At 39.6% G+C, this 21,635-nt stretch overlaps 1 protein-coding gene across 3 annotated transcripts; it reads right to left on the reverse strand.

The window, feature by feature from the left end:
* Positions 1-368: 368 nt before the first annotated feature.
* On the reverse strand, positions 369-21,620 carry DCLRE1A (DNA cross-link repair 1A). Of its 3 annotated transcripts, XM_045854418.1 has the most exons (11): positions 21,398-21,620; positions 20,819-20,878; positions 19,785-20,257; positions 16,247-17,959; positions 15,064-15,197; positions 13,895-14,013; positions 10,968-11,108; positions 9,313-9,458; positions 8,352-8,506; positions 2,050-2,191; positions 369-971 (listed from the first exon to the last, which is right to left on the reverse strand). In XM_045854418.1, the coding sequence occupies exons 3-11, from the start codon at positions 20,245-20,247 to the stop codon at positions 811-813; spliced, it is 3,174 nt and encodes a 1,057-aa protein (XP_045710374.1). In that variant the 5' UTR covers positions 20,248-20,257; positions 20,819-20,878; positions 21,398-21,620; the 3' UTR covers positions 369-810. The 3 variants fall into 3 exon arrangements, with proteins under 3 accessions (XP_045710374.1, XP_045710371.1, XP_045710372.1); XM_045854415.1 differs by having other exon boundaries at positions 19,785-20,878; XM_045854416.1 differs by lacking the exon at positions 21,398-21,620 and adding an exon at positions 21,087-21,235 and having other exon boundaries at positions 19,785-20,878.
* Between the last annotated feature and the right edge of the window lie 15 nt (positions 21,621-21,635).

Raw genomic sequence — 21,635 nt, forward strand, 5'->3', positions numbered from 1 at the left:
ATATATTCATTATGTTAGCCATTTTCACATTTAAACCCAATCAAGACATTTTTTAACACGCATTAGCCTAAAGTTTTCATTTTGAATCAGTTATTTAATCTGTGTTGGAGAGATCAAGATTCGTAAAAAATAATATAATCTTACTTTCAAAAACACCACAATCTAACATTTTAGTTATCTGGTATCTTCAGTAAACAGTTCAGATAAACATCATTCATGAAAACTTTCCTGTCTTTTATTGGGTGATTATCTAGGCTCCCTGAATCATCTTCTTCAGAGTAAAATGTTGAATTACTTCTACTGAAATTTTATGAAATCGCATGAAAGGCAGTTACAAATCCTAAAAACCAAGACACTGTATAGCAAGTTTAAGATTAATTTTTTATTTACATATATATATAAAAGCTTTATCTCATAAAAATATGCCCCATATTAAATAATTTTAAAGATACATAATTATTTATATATAATGTTTTCCATCTAATTATCTATTATAATGAATCCCTTTGGCCCCTGAATCTGCCTTTACTTCCTTTGTTAAGTCTGGATGCAGAAGATAACTGCCCCCCCCCCGCCCCCCGCTGGGAAGGGCAAGAGCCAGGGGGACCAGGGAAGCCAGCCTCAGTCACCCCTGATGATGCCGAGAGGCAGTCAGCACCATGAGCATGCTGCTCAAATGGAAATAATAAAGTAAACTACATGAGCGACCTTCGTGAGGTTTCTCACATGAAGTGTATTTCCTATCACTAAATATTTAACTATTAACAAACTATAAGCTACTTAACTTCTCCCCAGTCCTTTGAGGTAACGTCAATATCCGGCTTCCAATTTCCATTCTTTAAAGTATTTCTCCATCGTGCTCCTGGATTTCAACGTGCCAACGTTCACGGTAGGTATGATTTTCTGGGGCTTCAGCCACTGAACAAAACGTTTCATTTCGAGGTAGCTGCTGTGTTCACTATAAGGAATTCCTACAATACAGAAGAAAAGGTTGCCTACTAAAAATCAAATTGATAAAAAAAATTCACAAGTGCAAAATAAAAGGAAAGCAATCCAGACTATTTTCTTCAAAAACTCCTTAATGCTTTATTTCTGACAATAAAATTTATCTTTTATGAAAAATAAAGGTTAAGTGACATTAAAATGATACAAAACTTTGAACATTAAAAAGTTCTATTACTCTTCTATGTAGATAATAATATGCATTTCCATAGATTCTTATTTATAATTAGGCTTTTCTTTTTAAATAATTCTTCCCTTTAAGCACTTTGCTCAGCTATGAATTTCAAGAAAATCCTAGAAGAAATATGAGTGAAATTTGAAGAACAAGCAGGAGACATTTGATTTCCAGAGTAAGAAATCAGATTCCAGTCCCCAAGCTTTGCACGCATAAAAAATAAGCAAAAAGAAACCAAATCAAACCCTTTAAAAAATCCCGCCATCCTCTTTACTGAAGATCAAGTACCAGGGGATCGGGGAGAAAGGGCCCTGTGCTGAGCACGGTGGGGTCTTTGGAAAGTAAGTCACTGGACCAGCGACATATCAAAAGTGTTTGCACCAGCCGTGACCGCGCAGCAAGCCCCCTTCTGAGCACAATGGCAAACCTCCTCCAGGGGATGAGCGAAGTTAAGGTCAAGTCTGTGACTCTGACTGCCACCGCATCTGTCCCCACTGTCCTCCAGCTCTGGCTTCACAGCGCCGTCTAAACCCGCAGCACGCAACGTACCACCCTCCCATCTAAACCCGCAGCACGCAACCGCGCCGCCCTCCTTTCAGGCCGTTCTCGAATTTCCTCTCCGCTCACCATCCCACAAACAGCGGGACCGCTGCGGGTCAACGTCTGTTTACTCTGGTCACGCTCCTTTACGTCAGGTAATAACCTGACATAATACACACTGAAGACACGGGTTTAGGGTTCACAGAGCAACCTGAAACTCTTCAGTTGTTAAAAAGTCTTTCATGTCTGTTTTTTTTTTCATCTTTCATTTTACAGCCCTTCTAAAAAATGTAATTACAAACACGAGAAGTGAGCAAATTTAAAAATTATACCATATATTGAGATCTTTCCTTTGGTCTGGGGCACAACATCTGCCATACTTGTTAATTTATTAGAATGTGTCCATCCTGTAGGTCGAAAAGCCAAAATCTGATCGTATCTCCCATCACACATCTTCAAATGACGCTGTAAACCCTGTTAAATAAAAATAGGATATCGACCCAAGGGTCGCGGAAGACCGGTTATGTGGGATAAAACAGTGATTGAAGACGTTACATTGGCACGGTCACAGGAAGTTTGCACTTGGCAAACATTAGTTTGCAACAATCTAGCGTCCTATTTCAAAAACATAAAATCACTGAAAAAAGATATTTTCACCTTTACTTATTTTAAGGTAAGCATGCCTAAGAACAGTCTGAAAAAAAAAAAAAAACCTAGGATGGGACAACTTTACATAAGTAATTATGTATTTCAAAATTACAATTCAGCCCTGGCTAGTGTGGCTCAGTTGGTTCGGTATTGTCCCACAAACCAAAAGGTTACAGGTTCCATTCCTGGTCAGGGTTCATGTCTGGGTTGAGGGTTCAGTCCCCACTCAGGGCACATACAAAAGCCAACCAGTTGGTATTTCTGTCCCTCTCTTCCATTCTCTCTAAAATCAATATGCATGTTTTTGGGTGAGGATTTAAAAAAATATATAATTCGAATGGCTACCAAAACAAACACCCCTTTCCAAATCCTACTCATACCGGGATATTAAAATCTGAGATACTAGTACCTAAGAGTACCTACTGGATACAAATATCCCCGATAAACATCAATCCAAACATATTCCCGTGCAGGTACACCAACCCAGAGGACTAACAGACAAACAGGAAGATGGAAATAATTGTATATACGCGACACAGAATGCATTTTAAAGATGCATAGTGGCGCTCTTCTCAGGCTCCACCTTTAAGTCTGAACTGGCACAATATTAAAACGTTTCATGCTGCTACATTTGGAAGAAATATGCTTCCCTAACAAATCATGAGTAGAATCTAAACTACCCAAACTAAAGTCATTGTTAGTGATGATATTTGGTAAAATTCTTAGAGAATCAATAACCAAAGTTCACTCTTGGAAAGACAAAAGAAAACCAGTTAAAGATAATAATGGCACAAAGGATATTAAAAAGGTCTAATACTCTTGTCTTAACACTAAACCCAGAGTTTCAAATGCTTGTGTAAAGTTATAGTAAAATTCTAGTTTTATTTAAAATAATAAAAAAACTAAACTGCACACAGTATCATCTTGGATTTCCAAAAGTCTCCCTTTTCTTCCTTAATCATACATGCTGTGAACCACTCCAGTGTTCTAAAGGATGCTGGTACCCATTCATCCACCTGCATATTCACTCATCCAATACGTATCTGTCCCAGCATTAGTGTCAGGTGCTGGGTTGGAGTGGTGCTGCGTCTCTCAAGATGCAGCTTCACCTTCTGGAAGCTTACAGCCTAGGCCGGAAGGAGACTGTCAGTAAACCCCGCCTTCAGGGTCTTTTGTAATGGAAACCATCTGCCCTTTCTCAACTTTTCCTAACTCTCTTCATCTAATGCACCACCAGCACCTGGGAGCCTTACAGTTTGACCTTTTCACAAAGAACTCATTTTTTAGTATAAATTCTTTTTTAAAGATTTTATTTATTTATTTTAGAGAGATGAGGAAGGGAGGGAGAAAGAGAGGGAGTGAAACATCAATGCATGGTTGCCTCTAGCACACCCCATACTGGGGATATGGCCTGCAACCCAGGCATGTGCCCTGACTAGGAATCAAACTAGCAATGCTTTGGTTTGCAAGCCTGCACTCAATCCACTGAGCTACACCAGCCAGGGCCCATTTTTTAGTATAAATTCTTAGAAATGGAATTGTTGAGTTCAAGGATTTACCCCTAATTTCTACTACTATCCAATGTCAATTGGGGGTGTCAATTTCTCTGAATGTCAGCATAGAAATATTACCTTTAAAAAATACCGATTTGGTAGAAGACAAACATATCATTGTCATTTCAATTTTATGTTTGATTACTAGTAAGAGGCTGAACATTTATTGTGTTTATCAGACATTTATATCTTACTGATAAATTAATAACAATTCTCTATCTTTTCTATCAATGATCTTTTATTAATTTGAAGTCAATACAAGAATACCATTAAACAATCGTATTTCTAACCAATTACTGCTCCCCTTCAAAGTCTGTTATAGATACATAAGTTTTCATTACACTATCCTTGACTTTGCAAATTTTCAAGTTTTTTGTCTTTAGTCCAGGAACTAGCAAATATAATGTGATTTGCTCAACTGCTAATCCTTTTCCCCTTGTCCTCACAAAGAAAAGGAAATAAGGAAACTGAGGTTTAGAGCAATTACACACGTGACACCATAAGCTGTGAATCCAACTTTCAACATAGGTCATCAAACTTATCCATGCATATTTATCTCTGCAAAAACACTCAGGAGAATTAAATGAGAAGTAATTTTTGCTTTTCTCTCTCTCTTTTTTCAAGATTTCTTTTCTTTTTAGAGAAGGGAAGAGGGGGAGGAAGAGAGGGAGAGATACATCAATGTGTGGTTATCTTTTGAGCATCCCCCACTGGGGACCTGGCCCACAACCCAGGCATGTCCCCTGACTGGGAATCAAACCACTGACCCTTTGGTTTGCAGGCCAACGCTCAATCCACTGAGCCACACCAGGGCTAGCTAATTTTTGCTTTTCAAAAGACAAACTAGCATTACCACAAAAACATCATTAACCTGTGTCACAAACAAAAGCATACACTATGATTATATGAGCCAAACACATAGAAGAGATTGCCCATAGCCACTAGTCATTCATTAACTACAAAAGGAGAACTGCTATCATTAGGGGTTTTATTAAGAATGATTCCGTCAACACAGAGTTCCTGATCTATGACTTCTCTCTGTTTATCGGAACCAGTTTGCGCTCCCTATGTGCCATTAGAATTACCTGTAAGACTCTTACAAGGTTGTACACCACATTCGGTCAGTTGGTTTAAATCAGGGTGGTAGTCGACTCTGCACCATGTACGTGCTGTAAAATTGGGATGTTGAGCTGGACAGCATGAAGGGTATTATTTATAGAGTTTTTAAGGCTTTCAAAGCATGCCTTAGGAACCCTGGAAATTGTATATTTTTACAAAGAGTCATCAGCCCTGATGCAACAAAACTATTTTTGGCTAGTGAAAGAATGGCTTTAAGTACTAACTAAAACACAGCTTCAGGGTAACCACCAGCTTCCGCTCTACCTGTGTTTCGAGGATAAGAAACTGTCAGAATGTTATAAACATCTGGTTCTTTTATTGGAGAAAGAGGAAGGTCTCCTGAAAGCAATACCAACAGATGACAAATACAGAGAAGTAGGCAATGGTAGCAGATCATTCCTTTTTCCAAGACACTTTTAAAAAAAAATGCCAAGCAGAATCAAAAGGAACACTTCTGAGTCATTCAAACCGATTTGCATTCCTGTACTAAAAATGAACTTGAATTTGTAGTTGTTTGAATATCTAATTCTCATTTAAGTTTGGATTTGTAACTACATGATCTCTAAAAGCAGACAATGTGTATCAGCACAAACAGTCTGTAAAAGTCATAGGTTTCAAGGGAACCGTCAAAGACGAAGAGGTGACCCTTTTCCTCTTTAAGGCTAATGGCTCCCTTTAATGGTGCTTCTACATCCTTCTCAGAAACCTTACTTCATTAATTATTCCCTTCTCTCACATATCTCCAGTTTCTCCACGTCCTACACAGTACAAAATCCTCTTCTCTTGCAGCTAACAAACACAACTCCATTTGGTTTACTTCCCCTCTGGCCAGCAACACATCTGGCTCCGCCTCACAGCCACCATCTGTGTGTGCTTCTTGTCTCCCTTTCTTCACTTATTCCTTCCTTCCTTTTTTTTTTTTTTTTTTGGCTTCAAGGCAGATAAATGCCCGTCCAGTCTTTCTCTTGAGTGGACAGTTCAGTGGTTTTCAGTCCATTCACAAAGTTGTATGACCATCACCACTATCTAAATCTAGGACATTTGCATCACCCCAACAAGAAACATCCTACCCACTAACAGGCACACTCCATCCCTCTCCCTCAAGCCCCGACAACTACTGTCTACCTACTGCCTCTACAGGTTTACCTATTCTGGACATTCGTAGAAATGGAATCACACAAAATGCAGCGTTTTGTGTCTGCTTCTTTCATGTGGCGTAACGTTCTCAAGGCTAATTCATACTGTAGCCTATTTGGTACTTCATTACTTTTTATAGCTGAATAATAGCCCTACCTTATGGACATCATATTTTGTTTATCCATTCATCATTTGATGGGCAGTTGAGCTGTTTCTGCTTTTCGGTAGTTATGAATACTGCCACTATAAACAGTCATGTGGAAATTTCTGTGTAGACATGTTTTCAGTTTTCTAGGGCACATGGCTGGGACTGGAATTGCTGGTGATACCGTCCCTCTATATGTTTAACTCATGAAGAAATGATCAAACTGCTCTCCATGGCAGCAGTGCCATTTTACAACCTCACCAGCAATGAATGTGATTCTAATCTCTCTGTATTGATCTTTTATTAATTGGCCTTGCCTGTCTTTTTTATTACAGTCATCCTACTGAGTGTGAGGTGATGTCTCACTATGGTTTTGATTCGCAGTTCCCTGCTGGCCAGTCGTGTTGAGCCTCTTTTCATGTGCTTATGTTGGCGATTTGTGTATCTTCTCATTCATTTGGTCATTTGTACACTTTCTCATTCACTCCCTGGCCCTGGGCCATCCGGCGTTCTCCAGTATCACTTCACCGCAACAGTTCCTGTGCAAGTCACCAAAGAAGTGCCAAACTGCCCTTCTTCTCTTTTAGGACCTCTCTGCAGCACAGGGCACTTCTAAAACACTCTTGTGAAGGTCTGCGCCTTTTATTTCCACAATACTCCTGCATCCCCATTGTCTTCCTAAATGGATAATTTGTTCAAATGGAACAAACTAAGATAATAAAGCTGTTAAATAAAATAACTAAAAAATGCTGTAGCCTCTTCAGGGTATCCGTTCATTTTATGATTAATCACGATCTCATTAGCCTCCACACAAACTGGATGCCTCCCAAATTTAAAATAAGTTTGCACCCTGGCTTGTGTGGCTCAGCAGATTGAATGCCAGCTTATACACCAAAGGGTCTCCAGTTCAATCCCTAGTCATGGCACATGCCTGGGTTGTGGGCCAGGTCCCCAGTTGGGGGCGCACAGGAGGCAACCACACACTGATGTTTCTCTCCCTCTCTTTCTCCCTCCCTTTCCCTCTCTAAAAATAAAGAAATAAAATCTTTAAAAATAAAATAAGTTTGCAAGGCTGGCATAAACACCAATGAACAAACCTCTCACTAGATTACCTCTGAAATTTCTTATGAATTATACACTCATGAAAAAAGGCCATAAAATTTTAACCTTAACCTTGTGACCCAGTTAGAATTTCCTTACTCAAGGGGTAGACCTAAAATGTTCATTTTCTTTACGAAACACAAGCATTATCATGTTTAAGGCAGATTCAGTAATCAGCATCCCAAGCTGGTTCAAAAAGCTCCACAAAAGTATTTCATGAACATTATACCAAAAAAATGAAAATACATCTTTTTGTGTACATGATATTCTGAATCATTTTTAATAGACAGGTTTGATGAATTAAACCTGTGCTAGGTGTGACCCATTGCCAGGTGTTCAAATATCAGCAAATAGACCTTAGTGTATGAATAATTCTGACAACCCTCCCAAACCAAGGTGAGGTCGTATCTTATGCATCTTAATTTACACCTCAGAACGAACACTAGGACTTCCTCTCATAAAGCATTGCCACTATTTTATTTAATCCTCACAAGTAAATTTCCAACATATGTCAATGCTATAAGGGCTTGATGTTAACACAGAATAGGCCTGAGAAAAAGTAAGAACCCCTTGGAATTTTCCACTCACTTCCCCACTGCCCCAGGAAGAAGCGGAGAACCAGCTTAAGACCAGGAGGTCTGAATGCCCAGACGGCCGGATACTTTTCTGCCCGTTTATTTCCTTGTGCCAGTTCTCCGGTCCCTAACCTCCTTGTGGGCGTGTGGATTCCCAAACGGAGCTGCACACGCTGGAAACTAAAAACATTTTCAATTCCCCTTGGAAGATTTTCTAGGGCAAATTTACTATAGGTGATGGCTTCGTTGTCACTGGATTCTTCTACGTGAAATGCAGGTAAATGGAATTCTAGTTTACAATCATCACCTTACCTTTTCTCATTCATCCTAAAAAGATGTATCTCTTGAGTACTTACCTTAAAATTAATCTGCATCATTGGAAGAAGGTGCACGAGTGAGCTGCACATGTCTGTAGTGATGAAGGAATTAACTTCTGGAATATTGAGGCACTGTAGTGTTTTATATTTTTCTCGGGACATGCCCACTTTTGAACCTAAAACTTCAGCAATGGCTATAGGCAAAGAAAAAGGTTAAACATACTAAAATTACAGTTTATGAAAAATAATTACAACGTAAACAAATTTTAAAATAAGAATTTACCAAATAAAAAGAAATTCAAACCGTTCGTACTTTTGCCATAACATCTCAAAAAGGCTGAATAATTTTGTTGGTTAACTGTATGGACTAAGTTGTAAGAACACCAAAGAATTTATATTTAAAAACCTACTCATTAAAAACTGCAAAATATGTAAAGAAAGGGGTAGGAGAAGGGAAGAAACCAAATTTGGAGGAGTTAAAACCCTAGTTTCATCACTTCATATCGTAATGTAAGAAAAAATGGAAAGTACTTTGCAAAACAGTTCAGTACTATTTAGATAAACTACAGTTAAATATCCAGAAATCATTTAGGAACAAAAATTAAAACTATTCTCTAAGATAACTAATTGATGGTTTTCATCAAAGAATGCAGTAACAAAAGGGGAAAAAAGGAAAAAGGAGAAAGAATAGTGTAATAACACAACCATGTATTAGACATCTTTCAAATTTATTAAAATACTAATGGAGCATGGGCATTTGCTATATAAACATTTATAGATATGAAGGCTACCATAAACACATATCAAATGTTCCATTCAGTTAATCCTTTCAAAGTTTAAGTGAATCAAACTATCAAATTTTCCTTCAACTTCAGAGGTAATAATGAACCATTTCAGGAAACGAGTATCAAGCACAAGAAACAGAGACCGAAAGTGCTTTATGCAAAAAGAGCCGATCTTTATAATATATTAATGTAAACTAGATACGGCTAACACCTACCTAGGAAGACTTTCTCTTTTCCAATAGAGTAAGTGCCACAGACAACGAGGGTGCGCGGGTTTAGGGTTACGGCCTCGAAGGCGGTGTTGATGGCGAACTGGATGACCTCCTGCTGAGATGGAAAGCAGTATTCTGGGCTGCAGTACCTGGGATACGGAAATGCGGCACTTATTCAAAGAGCCACAAGAAGGCCATAGCATCACGTGGGACGCCCTTTCAGACCTACAGCTCTAACAAAACGACGTGCGACAGCAGCGTCATGTAACCACCGCTACAGGTTCCCTCGCTCCCTGCGCTTAAAATATTGCTACCGGCTACCAACGACGTATAATGGGATTATGTGCTTTCAGTCTACTTTTTTCATTATGCTTCTTTTATCACCTTCAAATAAAGAAACTGCCGTTTTTTTTCTTCAAAAATATTTCTAGCCAGCCAGCTATTTTAGCTCTGAATTATAAACCTCAGGATCTTCTTTAACCCCAATCACTGTCAAAGATAATCTATTATCCATAGGGATTATTTTCGAACTAAAGAATTCTGCTATAGTAAAAAAAAAATATATTAAAATACAACATGAATATAATGAAGTAGCTTTAAATCAAAAAGTTAATATTCACATGGTTATCTTCTCTTCTTAAAGGATACAGAAAATACATAGCGTTACAGGAATATAACAAATCCAGTTGGGTGCACCCCAAATGGTAACACCCAAGGAACAGCAAACCATAGGACTACTATCTGTACACATTCAAGATGAAAAGTAAGTGTTCTTTCGCTAAAAGACTCAGAAAGTTCAAACACCAAAGGAACGTATTTTTCCCAGTTTTCAAAAATGATTTTTTGCTTATCAGCCATGAGAATAGAAAAAAATCTTAATCCTTTTTCCTATAAAAACCAAAAAGAAATGAAAAATTCTATGTAGAATAGTACTAGTACCAAGAGGGTTTTTAAAAAACTTATTATTGTCTTAATTTACCTGGATTTTAAAGTATACATAAAGGAATGGAAAAACAGCTAGTGTTTGAAGACAGGACGTGGGAAGACTGCCTTTCAGTAAAGGATGCCATCCGAACCCGCTTCTCCCCGAAACGGGTTGAAATAGGTAATTAACTTCTAACAAATTGGTGAGGTATTTTGATAAATAATCAAAAGATGATGGCTCACACCATTCATTATGTTCATGGCTCTTAGGAATTCAAAGTCATCACTCGGGAATGACCCTTTTAAGAATAAGGCACATTCTAACACCACTCGGAAACAGAGTGGTGCCTGGCCTGAGCCTTCCTTCCCTTCACAGCTGCGCCCGGCGGTCCCGGGTACCCAGAGAGGGGAAGAAAAGGGGTGTCTCCCTGAAGTCGGCCCCCAGTGTGATGCTTTCCTGGTTTCAAAAGTAGGACTCACCCAGAAACCTCATTTTCAAAAGGCAATTAATTATAAGAGGAATTAAGCTGCGGTCAGTTAAGATTTGTAATGCCAAATTTGTCCTTACGCAAGTATTTTTTTTCAAACAGCATCCCTCTGATAAAAAGCCTTAAAATGAGAAATGAGAAAAAGCCATAGCTCTGGTTACCTAAGCAAACCCTCAAATTATATTACGTAACACACATGGCCAACGCTGTCTGAGGGAAAAGCAGCACAGACAAAGCTCCTCTTACGTGGTATCTAGATACAGCGTGTGGACGGTCCGGCCAGCGAGGAGGGAGCGCTCCATGGAGGGGTCTGCTCGGAAGTCTCCGGTGTGCAGTATGACGTTACCGTTAGGAAGGTAACAAAGGATCATGACGGCACCTGGACAGCTGAACACAAGCATTTCAAAGGCACAGTCTTAGCGCAGGCAAAGCACCCCAACGAAGAGTGCTCATTTCAATCTCAAGGTAATAATAATACACTTCCTTAGTGGGCCGCAACAACAAAGCATTGTGCTACGGAGAAAATGTAGCTCTGTCGTTAAGGAACCTGACAACAGCAAAACCACCACCGAGTCTGCCCGAAAGGGCTGATTCAGGAGGTCGGGTTTCTCGAGCTCCGCACAAGGCAGGCCTGTCTTTAGGACGAGTCCTTGGGGGACGAGTTCTGAGCCCTTGGAATGTTCTGCTAAGGGCGCACTGTGTATGCCGGAGGCCCGGGCCGTGTCTTGCCAGTGGGACAGCCAGTTCGGGCCGACAACGAGATCTGCCGTGAAATCCTGTTTCTGCTCCGGGGGACTGGAGTCTGGGGGCTGAGGCCAGCCCCAGTCAGGCAGCACTGCTCGCCTGCACGACTGACCCCCGATAAAAACAAGAGCAACAAGCTTCCAGCGAGCTTCCCCGCCTGCCCACGCCCCCTGCGTGCCCTTACGCACTGCTGCTGGGAGAATGACGCACAGCTGTGCCGCTCAGTAGACGAGGACACGTGCAGACTTGTGCCTCGTCTCTCCTGGGCTCAGCCCCGTTTGCCTTTTCCCTCTGCTGATTTCACCTGTTTTTCTTCCCTGTGACAAGCTGCTCAGGATTAACAGCCTTACTGAATTTTGTGAGTCCTAGTGAGCCACTGAGCCCAGACGTGGTCTTGGGGACCCCTGACTCTGTGGGGTTTGGTTTGAAAATTACTGCCAAAACACAGGAACTTTCATTTTGAATTCTAAGAAAACACAAAAATAATCACATTTGTGATTAAAATAATCTCCTTACCTCCTTGCTCCGAAACTTCAGACCCCAGTGATTTTACTGGGAATTCTATCAAATACTTAGGGAAAAAACGATACTAAATACAACACAACCATCTTTCAGAAAACAGAGGAGTGAAACTTCATGATGCCAGCATTACCCTGGTATCAAAACCAGACAAAAGCATTATATAAAAAAAAAAGACTAGTACCTATCATGAAAACAGACATAAAATTCCTTAGCAAAATATTAGCATATCAAATCCACCAATGTGTTTTTTAAAAAGGGTAATGGATGAAGGCCAAGTGGGTTTTATCTCAGCGTTGCAAGGCTGGCTTAACATTAAAAAAAAATCCATCACTGTAATTTACCATGTTAACACTGAAAGGAGCAAAATCATTTGATCACATCGATACCAAAGAGGCACTTGACAAAACTCAACACCCATTCCTGATTACAAACTCTCAGCAGCCTAGGAATAGATGGGACATTCCTCCACCTGGTAAAAGGCACCTGTGAAAAACCTACTGCTCACATCTCGCTTCACGGAGAAAGAACGAAAGCTTCCCCCTTAAGATCAGAAACAAGGTGGTGTGTTTGCTCTCACCATCCCTGTTCAACGTGGTACAGAAGGTCTGAGCCAGCACAGTAAACAAGAGGGAAAAAAGTGAAACTAACAAAATTTCCTTCATTCACAGATGACACGATTGAATACATGGCAAAGTTTCAAGAACTTACAAAAAAAATATTACAACTAATTAGCAAGTTTAGCAAGATCTTCTTGGGACACAAAGTCAATATACAAAAATCAGATGCCCATCAAGAGGTGAGTAGATAAACAAATTGTACTGTATCTATACAATAATAGATACTACTCAGTAATAAAAAAAGGAACACACTACTAATAAATAAAACTGCATGGACCTCAAAAACATGATGAGTGACAGAAACCAGACATAAAAGAGTAGACACTGAATGATTTTATTTAGATAAATCCCTAGGAAAGACAAATACAATCCATAGTGATAGGAAGCAGATCAATGGTGTCCCAGGCCAGAGGTGGGGGTTGGGGATTCATGGAAAGAGCACAAGGAAACCTTTTGAAGTTTCTATATTTTTATTGTGGCGGAAATTATGTGGGTGTGTACTTTTGCCAAAATTCAGCAAACACTGAAAATAAGTCCATTTTATTTATGGAAATTATTTCTCAATATGGTTGACTAAAAAAACTGGAGTTGTCATAACTGGTGATTAAAAAATCAGCAGCAAAGCTAGCAGACAAAAACTTAAGGCAACCTGAGGAGCGAGCACTGGCCTCAGTTTTAGGACACCTCGATTTAGCCTCAATTTTAATTCTCTGAGCATCTATGATTTCTGATGTACACGAGGCTAACACTGTATGAAAAGTAGAAAGAAGCAAAGTTGATAGCTGCGTTTTTGCAACGTAAATAGTGATAGTACTTTACATTTCAAAAAAATGAAGGAAAGAGGAAAACAATTTCCAAAAGACAGTTTTCTAGTTCTTCAGTGTCAAAGCTCTGAAAAATTACTTAAAGGGAAAAGAAAACCTTCTCGTGTTTGGAGTATCAGCTGTTAATTTATATAAGTGATATTAAACAAAATGGCAAAAGGTTATCTCTTAAAGAACAGCAGCGACATGTTAACATATTTTTTTTTAAAAATAAGGAGCTTCATATGTCAAGCACAGTAGTTTAAACTGGATAAAACATGGGTTAGATAATATTTAGGAGATCTCTACATTTACCTATAATAGGGTATATTATTTTTTTCAAAAGGAGAAATATGTTTAAGTCAAATTTTAAGAAATACCAAGCCTACTAGTTCCATCAAAAAAGTTCTTAAGTAACCATACTAATGTGTCTTCCTTTTGAATATTAAAAAAAATAGTCTGTTACTTAGGCAACTTTAATACTTACTGATTGGCATCAAGCAAAACAACTTTGATACCATTCACCATACATTCGGTGTCCATTGGTAATGGGTGGATATATTGTTCTTCCACATGAAGTTTGCTCTTCAACAAATTGCCGGTTATCTGCAAAACCGAATACGCTTATTGCTTGCTGATCCAGTAAAACACGAAATATGTATTTATTTTATATCTAGTTTAGAGCCCAAGCATCTTAATAATCTCCCTGTTCTCCCACTTAGATCCAATGTAAACCCTCCAGAATGCCAGGAGAAACTTCCTATGTTGACTGTGTCACAGCTCTGCTTAAATACTGTCACTGGCTCTCTCTTATCTGTGAAAAGTCCCTCCCTGGCATGACACACAAAAACCTTCAAGTTATGGCCCCTCCCCATTTCTGTGGGTTTATCTCCTCCTATTCCTTATCTTGTTTAGCCATTCTGAAATACCTGAAGTGCCTGTAATGAGTGTATTTCTCAGATGTCTGCCTTTTTATAACAAACTCCCCTCTCTGCCTGGTTCTGGAATCGAACAGACCCGTTTCAAATTCTGGCTTTGCTATTACTAGCGCTGGGATTGGGGAATGTCACTTAACCTCAGTTATTTCATTAATAAAAAGAGGATAATTCAAGAATGCTGTGAGAACTAAGTCAAATTCTAGCCAAAGCTCTTAGCAGTGCGCATTGAAATGTTCACCTTTCAAGATCTCTCTTTCATTGTGAAACTCTGTCTCACCTTAGCCTGGGGCCGAGTAAAGCACTCCCTCTACCCACTGCAGGCACTCTGCTCTCTTCTCCGTTCCAGTACTGATCCCGTCCTGGATCCTGGTATTACTTTGTGAATGTGCCCTCTAAGGCTGTAAGTTCCTTGAAGTTAGGTATTTGCCTTGGACTATTTTTTAGGCACTCAATAAATGTTTACTAAATGAAACTTAGATTGTATTTTTAGTAAATTGGGAAGTAGTTTATCTATTGTTTCCATATACTAAAATAGTGTTAAAAACTTTTATAACAATTGACAATAACTCACTGACTTTTAGACTCTCAATGTGGAATGTGTTTTCCTATATCTTATCTAGCAGGATAAATCTTACCATTGTAATTATTTCTTTTTAACCAAGCTGCGTAGAAATTCACTGCACTCCACAAATTCATAACTTAGAATACTAAAATTTACCTCGCTACAATAAACTGGAAATGTGAAGTTTTTAGACAATCCAGCGTAATGGTCTGAATGAAAATGGGTGAGGAAATAGGCTGTGCAACCTTCCACCGGTCCGTACTGAAAGGCATCCACTGTGAAGCCAGTTCCTGCAATGCAAGTACCAACACAACCGCTTGAGCAAGGGCAACGAAGAAAAACATACTCGGTTGGATTACAAACACCGAACCTTCCAACGTCTTCACATCTCACTTCTAACATCACTTTGTAATTTAAATGAAAACTTACATCAGATTAAGACAGCAAAAGGCGATACTAGAAATGAAAATGAATCTTGTAAGTTTCCACTAAAATATCGCAGTATAGGCTCGTTTAATGAATAATTATACAAAAAATCAAAATATTAAACTACAAACCAATTACTTTTTTATTTTGAATGCTACTGCTTTCAGTATTTTCCCGACACTTACTGGCACCTGAATTCCTTTACTTCTGCAAAAGAGCCGAAGGAGAACGCTAATTTTCTCTAAGACATGAATGCTCAGTGGGGGTGACTGCGACAGGCTTCTAAGGGGGCAAAATGAGTACAGCCCAAATAATCTCACAGATGACAATGGTCTGTGGCCCTGCCAAGGGCCTCAGTACAACAGATAAACAGCGTATCAGTAGTAGTCAAATTTCATTGTATAGGGAGGGAGAGAGGAAAGGAACCAAGAAAAAAATACCTGAAAGTCTCCCTAGGGGAGCAATAATAATAATTTTAAAGAAAGGCTGAGCTGTTCTAAAATGTGTTCATGAAGGAAATTCCCAAGTGTGTTCCTGAAGCATCCAATCATATACAAGTGAAAAAGCAAATGATTCTACTGAGACTTATCAACACACGTCATATTAGTTTTAGACTCACGTAAAGTACATACAATCAATCAAAATAATTACTAAAAACAAAACTCTGCTATCATGTGCAAAAATGCTATTCTCTACATATTCTGAACACAGTATAGCTCTAACCGATCAATAAAGCACTTAAACAAACTTTCTGAAACCACGTATATTTTGGCAGCGTTCTTTTATATTTTCGGAAGAAAAGTTATTGGTTCCTTCAGTAACAAAGTTCATTTCACCGCCCATTTTCCTACTAACTGTGTATGAAGACATGAAAATTACGAGGCTATGAAAAGGCTGAACAATTTCAACTTACCGGGTATTTTCTTATAGAATGGACAAGTCCTTTTTCTTAATCCCTCTGCATGAGCTGTCTGTGGGATTCTCGGGCTGCCTCTCTGCAGCCTGCCACTAGCTGACTTTATGAAAACTTGGTCTTGACTTAAACTGCCTGCTCGAGCTTTTGTCTTGTTAATAATGTAATCTGACCTCTTCTGCTGGGTTTCTTCCGGTAGCGGTAGCGAGTCTGACTTTCTCAGCCTCTTTCTTTGATGCTGTGCTCTCTGACTACAAAGTTCCACAGATTGCCAATTCTCACTTACATTCTTTGCATCATATTCTAAATCACTTAAAGATTTTTCTGCTTTCCTCTTGCGCTGCCCGGCCCTCCTTTTATTAGGACTTACAAGTGGTTTGAAGTTCATCCCTTCTACTGCACTTTCCTCCATTAACTTCTCCTCTTTTCTTTTAGGTGGTAGACCAAAATACACACCTATATCCATTTGCTTCATTACCTTGGTAGAAGGGTCTGCAGCATTGCACTGGGGACTCAATGGCAACATTTTCAAAGACTTGGCAGCAGTAGGTGTACTAGAAAATGTTCCTGTATTTAAAACATCTGTGTGACCATCTAGCATGCCATGGAATGCCTTTCTGCAGAAGCATGCTGAGTTAGTAGTGTTCTTAGCACTGAAACTCTTACTTGATAATTCTCTAATTTGACTTCGGGTTGGATGGAAAGAAAGACACTTTCCTCTCTGGCTTTCCAAAGGTTTTGACATTTTACTCTTAAGTAATGGGAGAGAAATTTGATTGTAAACAGCTGATTCTTCAATGATCTGTTTCTGTTTATTTGATGGAGATGAGTGAAGTTCTGGCTCTTCAGGTTTTGCTTTAGCGGCTTGAGAACTAGAAGCAGCAAGCCCCGCGGCTAATGCAGGTGGAAACGACAAGAAACCATCATCAGTATATGCTGGAGCGTGACCCCAAATAATGCTCTGCTTTTGGAAAAGTTGAGACGAATTGGTCAGAGTGTCGTATTTATACAATTCTTCATTGTATTTATCTTGGGTTAAGATGCCACGCACTGCAGGGCTGCTCTCCTCCAGATCCCTCAGTAAGGGACAGTGGACGTTTCTCAACCAAGTACAGCTGTTGGCACCTTCCTCTAGGCTGCCCTCTTTAGTGCTTTGTGTAAAATATAGTTCCTGCTGTGAACCATCCAGCTTTTCGTCCATATCATAAGTTTCTTCATCACTTTGAAGTGGAGAGTAGGAAATTTCACAGCTGCCAAAGTCATTTTCTGGCAGTGGCAAATGTGTGCGTGCTGAGGTGGGCTGGCCATCGAATTCTCCAGCAAGAGACAAACCGACTCCTAGCAGTTTGTCGTTTTTAACACACTGTGTGAATTGTGGGGCTCGCTGGGACGTTTGGCAATTTGTTGAAGAGGAAGTCTTTTTCTTGGTTTCAGTTGGAGACTGAGATTTTTTTAGATGCTGTGTCACCGACAAGGGATCAACTGAAACATTTTTTAAGTTCTCAGTTTGTTTTTGAGACGGAGACCATCCTTCCTCCAGGTTACAAAGAAAGCCCGAATTAGCCTCAGTGAAACTACCACCTGACCCCTGTGACCCCTGTGATGGGCTCGGAAAGGGACTGCTACCAGCCCTGCTGTGGGCTAGCAGGAGGTGAGTGTATCTCTTGTAATGAGAAGGAATGGTTGAGGTACACAGAAGACCATCAGGACACTCTGAAAATTGTAATAAAGAAAAGAAGTGTTAGAGTACCAAAGTCCGGACTAAGTTTTGACAGTACCAGGGTTATAAATTAACATGGAAGTGTAAAGCCATCATCAGCTCTACTTAGAGGCCTCAGAACAACAGCTATCTTAACGGGAGTCAAAAGACCAGGATAAAACAACCGTAATCCAGTCTCTTTTTGCAAAGTCTAGTTATTATTTTTTAAATCACACAAGTGTAAGCTGCTTCAAAAATCCATGCCCTGCTTACATTACGTCTTTCTTAAAGGGATGCTACAAACTGACGCCAGCAGTTTCGCCCGTTCACTATCGCTTAGGCAATAAATAGTAAACACTGATAGATCTCTCACAGAACTAAAGTTCTACCCCAGTTTTTCTTATGGAGCAACATAGATTTATGACAATTATAGAAGTAAATTAGATTCCACTATTTAATATTCACACTGTATACAATAACAATAATGACACTCGTAATTACTTATAGCTGTTCATACCCTGGACAATTTAGATTCCGCTCTAAGATTTGAAATTCAATTTGATACAGGAATTAATAAGAAGGCCTTAATAATCTGGAAACCATTCCCCATTATATCATTACGATTGAGTAACATTCTGTAAACTACCTTCACCTATGCCCTTGTATGTTTATTTTCTGGTTTACAAAAATAATGATCCCTTCTTGTCTCTTTTCCCTGCCTCCCAAATGTTACATTAAAGTAAAAGACTTCATTGCTTACAACTTAAGATTGCCTCATAAAGTATCTGTTATAGGACAGAGTTCAAATCTGAGACTATACAAAAGAGTTTAGACAGTTTAAAAAAAAAGAAAAATCTCTTTGAGGTGGTTTCATCTATAAGACATTTCACTCTGAAGTGCACGTCATAGGAGTCCAACTTCCATTTCTGATTTTCAAGCCACTTAAAAGCAAATTAGTAACATTTGACGAGGCTTTCCCTCACTATACTTTTATGAGAAAGGCTAATGCCAAATTTTAAGAGGTCTTTTGCGTTTTCATGCAGAACTTTAAAATGACAGAAGCTAAAAACAAAATGTCTTCTGTATCATATTTAATGTAAAAGGCATACTGAGTATTATTTTTACTTTACTGAATTTTAATTCTGTGAGATGTAAAAATCTATGTACTGCACACATGTAACTGTAAAATACACAAATCACAACCCATTCTCCACATACTCCAAATTTTCTACATTTTAAACATGACATTTATTATATATTTTAAAAGATAAAAACATAGCATTACTTCAGTTACCAATTAGCACATTTCCATTATTAGACTCTTAATAAACTGACACTCCTTCCCAGTTCCTCCTCCTGGACATTAGTTTGGTGCACCCAACATAACCACATTTAGGAGACTGGGTTATATTCATAATTCTCTAAACACCTGTTTGATCACAGATAACAAAATGGACACGTTGTTTAACTTTCAAGAGCTCTCATCTAGAAACTGTCCATGCCACCAACCTCGTGCAGTTGTTGTGAGAGCCAAGAAAGTAAACGAAGTGAACGTACCTAGCACAATACGTGTTTAATGAGCATTTACGGAAAATAATTCAGATGGCTAGGGACTTTTATGAAATAAAATGCATTTAGACTGTTGGCTGTTATCTTTTTTCACCAGGTGCAAGCAGGGCAAACACACACTATCTTGTTTGCCTCTAGGGTTAAGTCATTTGTACACAGAGTGTCTCATCTCCCTTTCGGTTGATTGCTTCCTTTGCCTGTTTCACTGGACTGATATGTCTGGCCTACTGCTGGCCTATGTAAAGACCACTACCTTTTTTGTAATCTTACCTGTTTTAGAGACTGGTGGAGAATCCAAACACTCAAACACATGCCATCGAGGTGTCTGACCTAGTAATGAGGAAAAAGGCAGCTGGCAGTTGGGGCAGTATCCATCGTAAACTGGACGTGTCTTTGGAGACGCTTGTTTCTTTTTGCTAGACCTACTGTGCTTTCCTGGGGTGGTCTCCTTGTCTTGGGACTGCTGGATACCATCTTCACAGCTGGAATTCTGACTGGAAACTGCAGAAATCTGACTATTTGTTTCTCCAAGGCACATTTCAGGGTCCTTCACCTTCTCTTGAGCTTCCACAGTTCTTTTCTTTCTCTTTTGTTTTGAGCGATCCTTTCCATCTGCTGCTTTTTTGACAGATTTTGGAACACTCTCAGAGCAATTATTTGTACGGACTGATTTTGGTTTTCTTTTGGATTTGTATTCCCAGACATCTTCTTCTGAAAAGGTGTCTTCTAACATGGTAAAATGATTTTTATCATTAAAGAAGCACTAATTTCAAGTAAATTGAGTCTATTTCTTGCTACAAAATTTCTAAATTATTTTGCTGTTAAAAAATAACAAAATACCCACTAACTTGATGAGAATCTAAAGGTCTGGTAATGTATATTGGCAACTACAAAACTTAGACCTGAGAACACCTACTACAATAAAATTAAACAGAATCTACCACAGGGGTAGCACCTGATAAGTTTTCTATTTTTGTGACTACTATTTTATCCAGTTACTGTGTCTTTTCCGGGACTTGATTCATAAAAATAAGTATCAGTAATAGTTTGAAAAGTAAGCTCCAATGGGAGTCTTTAGAACGAGCTTTGTAAAGTTGTTATAAAGCTCCTATCAGTTCTCTTTCAACTGTCCAACTGTCCAAATAACTCACAAATCCACCCACAGTCCCTGGGTGACTGGCTCAGCAGGTGTTTCAAACTCAGGCTGCCTGAGTTTGCTAATTAACCCTAGTCACTATATAATCGAACAGGTGTGTTGTGATGCCCAATAGACATAATTGCCCTTATCTATGACTCGCGGATATTCAACAACTTCAGTTTCCTGGGTCAATCCACCATCTTCCTCCAGCAGCGAAGAACAAACACTGCACAATAAACAAAATTCAAATATGTTAAGTCGTGCCTGCCCTGAGGCCACATTTCTAATCCAGACAACAGAGGTGGCCCACCCTGCAGGTGGCCAGTCCTCTCTCCACCAGCATCGACACCAAGGTTCGGCTGCCCGTCGCCTCCCGCGGGCTCTGCTTTCTCTTTACACGTTGGAGGCTGCAAGGCTAGAGGAGGGGGCCTTACCCCCTCCAAGGCAGGAAGCGATTGAGCTGCTAGAACACTCCACTCCATAAAAGCAATCACAGCCTCCCTTTCTGAAGACGGAAGCCGGGCCCCCAGGGAGCTTGGCCGCAGGACACCTGCCACCAACAGCACCCCTAGGAGCAGCCCTCAGCGTCCCCTGTCCCCCTGCTCTGCTGACACTCTATTCGCTCCCGCACTTTCAGCACTGCAGGGCGACAAATTACTGAACTTGTGTATAAACCAAAGCCATTGGCCAGTCACCCCCAACTTCTAAAAACGTTTCTCTTGAGGCTTTTACCCTACTCCGTTACCTTTCCAGTCTTGGCGGGAACTGCTTCCTGCTGCCAGAGCTGTGTCGAATCGGCTGATTCCGGTCTAAGAGCCGAACTTCAAAAAGAACTGGAAAAAAATCTGTACCCGATTAAGTCCTGCGGATTCATTTTGTCTTATTTTTTTTTGTCCGAAAAGAGAAACGAGGGGGGAATGGTTTTCTTACAGCTTCTAGAACGCTAAACAGAGGTCCTTTCCTGCTGAATCTGGCGTTCTGAA

The sequence above is a fragment of the Phyllostomus hastatus genome, unplaced genomic scaffold, assembly GCF_019186645.2.
Source record: "Phyllostomus hastatus isolate PE091 unplaced genomic scaffold, TTU_PhHast_1.1 phas_scaffold_1066, whole genome shotgun sequence".
Lineage (NCBI taxonomy): Eukaryota > Metazoa > Chordata > Mammalia > Chiroptera > Phyllostomidae > Phyllostomus > Phyllostomus hastatus.